Here is a 10572-nt window from a genome sequence, read left to right as displayed (position 1 = left end):
ATTCATGCACAACAAACAGCGAAATGTAAAAACGCAAATATTTTATTTCAACAATCACAAATGCTTTTTTTCATAAAAAGGAGAAGTGCAGTACCCATATATCATGTCTGTGCTCGTTGTGTATCACGATTTGATCACACGATTCACAGACTGTCTAAGAGTCGTTATCACTTCTTTAGGGTCCTTGCTTTTCGTAATGGCTGTTCCCGACACGATCATGTTGGCTCCCGCCTGAAATGGGGCAAAAACACAACAAAAAATTGCATGTGAGCTGACCAAACCTTTTTTCCCTCTTACTATTTTATTATTCGACGCATGGGCTAAAAAAAAAGGTAAATCAAGGTAAAAGTAAATACCTGAGCACATTCTTCAATTGTGTTAGGTCCCACGCCGCCGTCTACTTCAATATCTAAATATTTAAACTTGGAACGCAGAAGCTTCACCTGTAAAAAAAAAAAAGAGCAAGATAGGATGGAAATTCTGGAGTAAGTAGATTTCAATGCAAATTTTACATTTTGTCTAGAAAAACAATTAAAGCACTAAAAATATATGCTGATGGGGAAGCGCTCATTCCATATCGAAACATTTTCACTCAAACGGCTATTACCACAAATATTTGGAGGACACTTAAGCTTTGGCTGTAAGTGTGAAATGCAATGGTGGTGTTGGGCCCCGCTCGTATCGCATTACCATTTGCATGTCATGCTTTTGAGTCACAGACAGTGTCCGCGAGGGGTGAAAACTTTCCCCTCCTGCTCACTCAGCATCTGTCAACCCTATGATACTGGGGGTTTCAGTGGGTGCCGCAAAGTGGTGCTAGGGAATGTTCACCCACACCGCTTTTTCACTCATGATCAACGCCAATGACGACACCAGCTTTTCCAAGGCATGGGGCCCTTAACGCTATGTGTTAAAACTCGCATCATTGCTTGCACTAACGGCACTACTCAACAAAAATCTAAAGACAAAGTAACCTAAATTGTAACAGGTCAGTTCCTTTTTTTTTTTAATATAGCAACATCAAGGCCTAAGAGCTCTGCGCCATGCAACATGACACAGGACTGCAGCTTTGACAAAGTTCTCAGGCTAGCGTTAATTATGATTCTACCATTTTTTTCAAAATTGGTGTACCTCACTGAGGCTCCACTCACTACAACCCTTTTTTTTTGTGAATGCAAGTAAGTTTTTAACAGGGTTACACAATTGGCAGACAGCTCTAACATAGTTGCCTAAATGTACCACAGTCATTAAGCACAAGCCACTTCCTTCCCCTCACCTACAATAACATAGTTACAGTCTGTCCCTCAAACAAGTATCAGTATTTTATTCTTCCAGTTGTATTACGTCATTCTTGGTTAGGGATGGCTAGGGAGGGATGGAGGTTTGTGAGAGGAAATTGCACTTTCTCTTGAAACTGTGGAAAAAACTGAAGATCAAAACGAAGACTGACACAAAGTGTGACTCAAAGTCTGGCAAGAAGTGCACCAGAAAACAATGCACTCACTATGCGTGGCACAGCAAGTGCAATCCCTCCGTGAGTATGTGCTACTTTGAAGGAAAACCCATACAGGCATGTTACAAATTTCACCATCAGTTGGAATTCTTACGAACTTATATTGCTGGCCGACCAAAAATTGGTTGACTGAATAAATGGTTGATTTACTGTGACTCATATTATTCATTTCGTTGCCTCTTTTATCAAGCTTTGGCCAATGCCTTTCTGTGGGCATGTGCAGTTCCGCACAGAAGTAGACGGAGCATGGGAGTGGTGGCCAAATTCCATCGTGGCACCGCCTAGGAAGGCCGACAGGAAGCAACGACCAGCATTTCGGGGATGCGAGCCCACTGCCCTATCTGATATGTTTAATCATCCCTTTGCTGACGAATCTTGTGGGCCATTACACTCTTAAAATTTAAAAGGGCAGTGCCTGGCTATACAATTGCGCTGGTTACGGTGCCGCCCGCAGCCTTCAGTGGCGACCAAACCCTCCGCTGCTGAGTTCGAGGAAGCTGCACGTTTAAAAATGTGCTTTGTTGCTCGCCATAAAGTGCAACCATCAATTTCCTGCCCACGGGTGGCACAGCATTGCCTGCCTATCCATTTGCCCAGGGCCTGCCTTTGCGATGGTGCAAACAAACCAACAACAAAACGTTCCTGTAGAATATAGCCAGCACATTCTGAGCGTAAATCTTATGACATTTATCGTCATTTCGAAAAAGAAATGCCGCTTGTGAGATTGCGCTGTTATTCAGGGTTAGCTTGTTTGCTCCGAAGGAACAGCAGCCACTTAGCTCAGAGTGTTCTGACAAGGGGTAAATACAAAATGTGTGTGCATGAGAAAAATTTCGCATGATAGGCAGGCGATACTCTCTCACTTGTGAGCAAGACATCGGTGGTTGCACTGTATAGCACGCAACAAGGCACACTTCCAAGCAATTTGCTTCCTCAAGCCCAACAGCGGCGAGTTCAGTCGCCCCTGATGTAGGCAAACTGGTAGGGGCAGTGTGCATGCATTCCCAGAACACTGGTAGCTGCATCTTGTTGGTATTCCTAAACGGCACTATGATGGATTTTGGTCACCGCTCCCGTGCTCTGTTTACTTCTGCATGGAACTATACATAAGCGCATTACATAATTATGTAAACTAGGTCACACCCAAGTGTGTCATGCCACCTTGCCATATGCGAATGCGAACGCCACACACCATGATGCAGCAATTAAAAATCTTTCAAATTCCCCAAGATAACTACAGACACCATCGACGCCAGTCTGGATACACCGGGCACCCATCTCTGGACAGACAGATGCCAATGAGCTGCATGAGAACATGCTACAAGCTCAGATTTATTTCTCTGGCTCTGCAAGATGTACCGAAGAATATCACCGATAAGAATGGCATGAGCTAGATCCATGAGTGATCACAGACAACTTTGCACAGCAGCTCAAGCATACAGTGGTTGAGAAGCGAAGTCCAAGAGATTGTGATGGGATGAAGGCTGAACCACAAGTATCAAGCTGCATGCAGAGACCAAATAAAAAGGGGGCACAGAGTGATCAAGCAGATCTAATTGGGACTGTGCAGGCTGGCGACACGCACTGCAAAAGCTAAAGCTGGCGCAGTAGTGTGGGTTTGATCGCTCGACTAGCGGTTCAGACCAACTTTTGCAGTTAAGGTGCGATGCACCCCACCAGTTCTGGAAGAAGGTGGTAAGGACAAACTCATCCAGGCACAATGCCCAGTACCATGTCTCTGCCTATACCGGAGAAGTGGGCAATCGCCTCTGCCTATGACAAGCGAGCACCGAGAAGCAGCTTGGGTTTTTGCGGACGATATCAACACACCAGCTGTGGTTCTTCTAATGGACCCACCTTGGCCCACTAGTACTATCTTGGAAGGATTCCCAGGTAGAAACAGCTTAAATAGACAGCACAACTGTACTATATTGAAAGGATTCCCAGGTAGAAACAGCTTAAATAGATAGTACAACTGTAGGTGGTAACCATTGGCGGATCCAGAGGGGGGGTCTGGATGTCCTGATTTCCCCTTAATTTTTGAGTTTATACCCCCAAAAAGATGACCCCTAAGGCAGTAGAAAAAGTATAGTTGACTTTTTTCTATTTCTTGTACTTTTGGGTTTCGAAATTTCGGTGTATAAGAAAAGGCTACTACCCTCCTCTGCCTCCCCATCATGATCAATGACAGAAGCTGACCCTCCCCTCAGAAAAAACCTGGATCTGCCCTTGGTGGTGATGACAAAATTCCTAGCAAGACCTATCTCGTTCTTGGAGGCTAACAAAAAAATAACTGCCATGTCATATCACAATTTAGCGCCCGTCTGAAGTGACTGGACAAGCAAAGCCTCCACAGGTGGGTGCAACAAATAAACAGGTTGACCAAGTGGAGTCTGTTACGCCACTTAGTGATGGTGATGGATCTACACCTTGGGCATCATGTCAGCCATGAAGCTCTGGCCACCAAATCCGGGCTCCACGGTCATCACAAGCACCATGTCGACTTCCTCCACCAAGGGAAGCACCACATCCACCGGTGTCTTGGGCTTGATACCAACCCCAACCTGCAAGGAACAGCTTTTCGTTTCAACAACACTAGTGATGTGCACTACGTGAACAGCACGCTTCATTGAAACGAATATTTCCTAGCTGTGCTAATTACAGCAAAAGCTCATTAATTTGAGCCACAAGCGGTAACTCAAACACATCTCAGTTCAAATTAATGAAAGTTCGAACGAATTAAAGCGAACAATAACAACAGTGCACTGCACCCGGGAAGCCGTGGGTTACATCAACACTTTGATGCTTGATAAGGCCAGTGACTGGGGCCGGCCTTTTGCTCATAAAGGCAACAGCCACCACTGTTTGCTCTAACAAATGAACGTACCCAAAAGCCTCATCTTTGCCTTCTTGATAATTGAAGAAAAAACAGGCAGCATTTGATCCGGCTGTGATCATTGAGCAGACAACCGCACTATGCTTCGTCTTCGTCCTCCTCTTTGTCGTCATTGCCTGCGACATGTTCTGCGCTTCTGACCTGTGATATGAGTCTCTCATCTGTCCCTGCACCACGCACACCACTCTACTCGCGTTCTCATCGAGAAAGTTCACAAAGAGTGCGTCTTCCGTAACACCAGACGTGTGATTTACATTGGTTTTGCCCTATTTTGCCTTCTCCTTTCTTACAGCCTTGTGTGTAGGCACAGGGTTCGTTTCTATAACCATGTGCCAAGCGCCAGGGCAATGGCATGTAGTTCAAATTATCCGTGGCGGAGCATACTCAGGTTTGAATTAACAGGCAGGCTTTTTTTATACATTGACTTTTATGGAGACCTGGCCGAACCAACTCATACAGTTTGAATTATCAATAAATTTATATTAACCCTTCGTAGTCTGTTGTTGGGCCCTGCCCGACACAGCCAAACATGACAACACGGACGTAGCGGTCCACTGTCAGGGTACACCTGACTTGGGTGTTCAAAATTAGATTGTGCAGTTTCTCTCACTTTTTTCTGAAAAGTGGGCAAAAGGTCCAGGCTGGAAATGGTTACCGAAGTTCAAATTAATGAGCTTTCACTGTATTTAACATACGGTATGCCCGAAGACTAGCTGCAACGTCACTTCAATCAAAAAGTTGCTATCACAAAATAACATGCTAATTTTAATACAAATACCATCTAATAAGGCTAGAGAATTAGGAAAGCCGTTCCACTCAATGTGAAAGATGTCGGAAGTGCAGAGCAGTGATTTGCCATAATGGGCTGTACCGGTGTTATCCCCTCAGTGCTACTACCCCATGCAATTCAAATTTCCAGCCTTCGCAGTGCTCTTGTGGGCCCCTGCCTGAAACTGTGCCAGCGGAAGTTCTGTTCTTTTCGTGCTTGCTTTAATTTCGTATGCTGGAGCTGTTTTGCATCATTTTCAATGCGTAATTTTTTTCTTGCGTGGCTGGAGCCTTTTTGCGGCATTTCGAATGCGCCATTTTCTTCTTGCACGTGGAGCTTTCCTGCGTCATTTCGAACGCGCCATTTTGTTCTTGCGCGGCCACTTTTTTCGCTTACAATCGTAAAAACCAGCCCAACGAGCATTCCTAACTAAATGAACATGGGCGCTGCTGGTTAATTACGTATATTTTGCCTCAAATGTACCTATAGTTTCCTTTGCTCTAAACAACGGGGAGATGTAGGACAAGCGCCAGCGGTTCACAAGTTTCGAAAGTTTATGACTATATAAACCGCTTGGCTTTCGAAGCCTCTGGGGTATGCCGCGACGACAGCGCTACAACGGAACGCCGTTGCTCTACTCTGGTCCAGCGTGCGAACTACGATGACAAGGCGAGCGCCTAAAGAACTCTGCACTTAAAATGTGGATAAGGGCACAACACCTGGAGAGCCTCAAGTTGCTCAGCAACAACTTGCAAAGCAGAAGTAAGGTGAGGCTGGAGTACAGTTCAAGTCAACAACCATGTTAGACCCACTCAACATTGCATGTTTGCTTGAAATGCTCGACAAGAACCTATGGTTTCTGGGGGACCCTAACATATTGCAGTTCTGAGAAGAAAAAATGTGAGCGCTACACAAAAACTTTGTGAGCGCTTTGGCAAAAGTAGCCCTTGGTGTCCCTGCCCCCAAGGTAAGTGGACAGCAAGCACTCTACGAGCTGAAGCTTGTCTTATCAGACCGAGGTACCTATGTCGCCAAGCACACTTGATGACAAGCGACTTTCAAGATCATCTTGCACCGAAGCACGCTTTAGGTATAATGCACATGTTATGCTTATACCATAAAGTTTCGAGAGAACGCTCTCCCCCGAAACATCACCCACCCTCCTTTAGGGGTGAAATATCTACCGTATTTTCCGGTCTATAAGTCGCACCTTTGTATAAGTCGCACCCCCTTCAAAATGACAGTTTTACCGAAAAGAAACATATATAAGTCGCACCGGTGTATAAGACGCACTTGTTAATTCGGTAAACTCAGTGAATCAGATCGTTAGAAAGTGCGGCGAAAGTACATGATTGCGGCGGCCGCCGCCTATGAACGCATCCCCCGGTAAGGAGTGCCGTCCAAAGTCTACTCAGAACTATCTTCTCAAAAATGGTTTATTGATACGATACACACAGATGGCATGTACTTACAGACGGCGTTTAGGCAAAACCATCGAAGTTTTCTTACTCCGACTCGCTAACAAATAATTCAGCAACTTCAAGTGGGAGTTCCGCCGGCGCATCGCTGTCGTCCTCGTGCTCAGTGATGTCTACTTCGTCAACCTCGTCACCACTCGCAGACCGGATAACTCCGGCCTTTAGGAACCCAGCTACAACTGTTTTTATAGAAATGGAGTCCAAAGATTCGGAGACCCATTTGGTCACCTCTCCAAATGTCACGCGTCTCTTGCGTGCTGTTGTAAATCAGCGCCATAGAGATAAATCAGCGCAATAAAGGTGTCATGGCGGACGGAAGTGACGCGAACGCAAGCGGCCCAAAAATCGAAACTTATCAGCAAGCAATCATTTTAAAAATGCGCAGCACGTTTACCTCCTTCAGAGTAACTCTCTGTAATAATTCATAAGCTGCATTTTGTTTTTGCAACCCAGTTTGATGTTACTTTTAACTTATGAACTGTAGTTACTGCGCATGGCAGCAAGTGGCGCGCGGTTGTCGCAGGCATGGAGGATGGTCGCAGGCCATTATCAATGTTTTTGACTAAAAAAAGCTGCAAATTCTTTGGTTTAATGTCCCAAAGCGACATATGGGCAATGAGAAATGCCGTAGCCGTGGGCTTCGAATTAATTTAGACCATGGAGCTGTGTCTCTTAACATGCGCTGGCCACGCGCGGCCGCCGCAAACCGGATTTATTCCATACATAAGTCGCACCGGTAGATAAGACGCACCAATGAAAATTTCAGAAAAAAACCGCGACTTATACACCGGAAAATACGGTAATTTACTAAAAGACCCCAAAGATTGCCCACCCCCTAAAGTGGATGGCTTTGGTGCCGATGAGTAAACAAAATGAAGGCGAATCACCTATTCATGTGTTGATGCGGTCACGCATGTGTCCTTTACGCACTTGACCTCAAAGTTCGCCCATCTCATATTTTTTTCTTGATATCTCTGCAACTTTGGTTGGTGGTGTGGCCACCTTTTTGTAGACTTTCTCACACTGACCAAAAAGTTCGCCCACTCCATATTTTTCACTTGATATGACTGTAGTTTAAGTCGGCATTCTCTAGGAACTTTACGGTGTGTACTACTAAATCGCAAGAAGCCTCGTAATTTGAAGCAGCACTGCATATGCGTGGAGTGGCTGACTGAGCTGTCACCTCTACAACAGCAGCAAGCCCTCACTGCCTTCATCAAGGCATCCAAGCTCACCGGAATGAGGGAGCTTCGAGTCCAAAGGGACGAATAAAATTTTGTGTTTGTCTGTCTGTCTGTCTGCTGTAATTTGAACTGCATTATCACTGCTCATTGCAGTTGTCTATGGGTATTTTAAAGTTCTATAGGAATAAAAAAAAGTCATTTTTTATTTTATGAATTATTACTTGCATGTGCGACTGTGATGGTTCAAACATTCAGGAATCCTTATACTTATTCGGTTACAGACTGCAACTGGACCCTTGAACTTGAAGAGATACAACTGAAACAAAAATTACTTTGTTCCGACATATGGTCACAATGCCCCAATTAGTGATCATAGGTTGATTTTTGTTTGCTGTGGCCATGTGTGCAAGTGCCATCAGCCAAGGAAGAGTGGCCACGTGCTGTGAGGCTGAGTGCAGGTCACCAAGAGTTGCTTCTCACTGAGAGTATGAGAGTACGAGTGCAGATTGCCATTTGCTTCTTGCAGATAGTGTGAGTTAAGTAGTGCGAGTCACCGTGAGAACATGGAATATGAGTGGGTGTGAGAGGGAAATTTGAATCGTGAGGGAGAGTGAGCTGCATTCAATTCTGATGAGGTGGTATGTACACCTGCCCAATTTTTTACCAATATCACGGGAGTGACGACCGTTCGGCCGATCAGCGCCGCGTGATGGAGCGATACGGCAAACTGGGCGAGTGTAGCCGCATGCGCACTAAGCAAAGGCCGCTGTTGCCGTCGTCTGCTAGGCTGTTCCAAGAGCAGACAGCCGCCCCCGATTTTGTTATTTGCTTATCACATTGCCTGCCATACTGGAAATTTTTCTTCAAGACCAGGCACGTGGTGCCAATTGAAAACAGAGTAATCAGCACTGCTGAACACAAGGTTCGTTTGGCAACGCTGGTTACTCTGTTTTCAGTTGGCGCCACGTGCCTGGTCCTGAAGAAAGCAGTGTGATAAGAAAATAACAAAAATCGGGGGTGGCCGTCTGCTCTTGGAACATCCTAGCAGATGACGGCAGCAGCGGCCTTTGCTTAGTGCGCATGCGGCTACTCTCGCCGAGTTTGCCATATCAGTCCATCATACGGCGCTGATCGACCGAACGGTCGACGCACCCGTGATATTGGTAAAAAATTGGGCGGGTGTACAGGTGTCGTCAAAAGTAATTGGAATGCTGTCCCGTAAAGTTACAGGAATTTCTTCATTCCAAAGCTGCCTGGCTGCATTGGTGTGCGTTTAAAGGATTCCTCCCTAATGGAAAAGGCTTTGTGTAAACCGATAATGGCTGTCATAAAGCCAGTAAGAAAAATATTTCGTGACATTCACAAATCCTAGTTCCAATTACTTATTACGGCACCTGTACAAGGCAACAGAAGTAGGAACTACAATTGATATTCCTCACACTTAAACTACACTACATGGCACAGGCGAAAAATGACACATTAGCCTTTGGTGGAGCCTCGATTCATTCCCTGCCACCCTCCACCATTCAAGGCAAGTGTAATGAAGATGAGGTCTCGAGCTCACCAACAGAACTGAGCAGAGAATTTTCGTACAGTTAAATTCACCCGCCAGTTACTAAAACAGAGCAACTTTTGTTATGTTGTCTATGGTGTACGCCTGCAACTCGCAACTTTCACACAGCGTTTCCCTTCCTTCTTCGTATTATTTTTGTCACGCGGAAGCCGCGACTGACCTTCATGCCGGCTTCCCGGATCTTGCGTATAAGGGCATGGGGATCCGACGTTGCCTCATAGTGAAATGTATATTGGTCGGCACCAGCATCTGCCATTGGTGACACCCACTGGAAAACAAGGAAGAAAAGCACATGGCACACTGCCTCACTGTGGAGTGTAAAACTTGGCGATCAGTAAATTATAATAGATTAGCCCGCGTTACAAGAAGACGAGATGAGTCCTTGATGCGATAGCTTTGTGTTTCCTATTAAAATTACTTTTAAGATGTGACAACCAAAGACCATTGCAGCAAGCTGTGTATAACATTTGTTGGTGCTTTGTGTGCGTACTGTATGGAGGCAGTACTGATGCTTCAGGCCCGACTAAGCAGAGAAAAAGAAAACGACTGCAGCCTGACAGAAACTTTCAGTACTGCACTGCACCCACCGAACAAAGCCAAGATTAATGCTGGCAGAAGTAGGTTGTGCATAAAGAAACAGAGAAGCCTTACTTTCTCCGGTGCCGACACCATCATATGCATATCAAAGAACGTTTTGGGCAGCTTGCTCTTGAGGCACTTTACGACAGGATGTCCGAAAGTGAGGTTGGGAACGAAATGCCCATCCATAACATCAAGGTGAAGGTAGTCGGCTCCACTGTCAAGCAGTTTCTGAGACTCCTCGTAGATGTTTGCCAAATCAGCATTTAGAATCGATGGGCCGATTTTGCACGTCAAACTCGAGGAAGTGTGACTCGAGGCAGACATCGTCGCAACTTCGGGTAGGCTGGGAAAAAAACGCAGTATGAACGGCACAAAAGGATGTCGTGAGAACATGCAGCGAAGACGGCGCCGGTTGGGTAGCACAGCTTCTATCGGTGAGATTTATCACCGGCACAGATACGGGCTAATGATAACTGCCCGCATCTTGAGCGCAGCAAGGATGCAAGCGAAGCACACGCGCTTTCCTCTTGGCTAGCTATGGCCTGTGGCTGACTTGCAAGGAACTCGGCAGCCAAGC

The 10572-nt window shown here is 45.7% G+C and overlaps 1 protein-coding gene across 1 annotated transcript; it reads right to left on the bottom strand.

Moving 5' to 3' along the window:
- Positions 1-24: 24 nt before the first annotated feature.
- Positions 25-10542, bottom strand: Rpe (ribulose-phosphate 3-epimerase). Its single transcript, XM_077706605.1, has 5 exons — positions 10065-10542; positions 9574-9681; positions 3943-4077; positions 357-443; positions 25-231 (listed from the first exon to the last, which is right to left on the bottom strand). The coding sequence occupies exons 1-5, from the start codon at positions 10386-10388 to the stop codon at positions 124-126; spliced, it is 762 nt and encodes a 253-aa protein (XP_077562731.1). The 5' UTR covers positions 10389-10542; the 3' UTR covers positions 25-123.
- Positions 10543-10572: the final 30 nt, after the last annotated feature.

The sequence above is a fragment of the Haemaphysalis longicornis genome, unplaced genomic scaffold, assembly GCF_048455015.1.
Source record: "Haemaphysalis longicornis isolate Haplotype H1 unplaced genomic scaffold, Haemaphysalis longicornis Haplotype H1 scaffold_4, whole genome shotgun sequence".
Taxonomy (NCBI): Eukaryota; Metazoa; Arthropoda; class Arachnida; order Ixodida; family Ixodidae; genus Haemaphysalis; species Haemaphysalis longicornis.
This window is presented reverse-complemented; position numbering and strand designations above follow the sequence as displayed.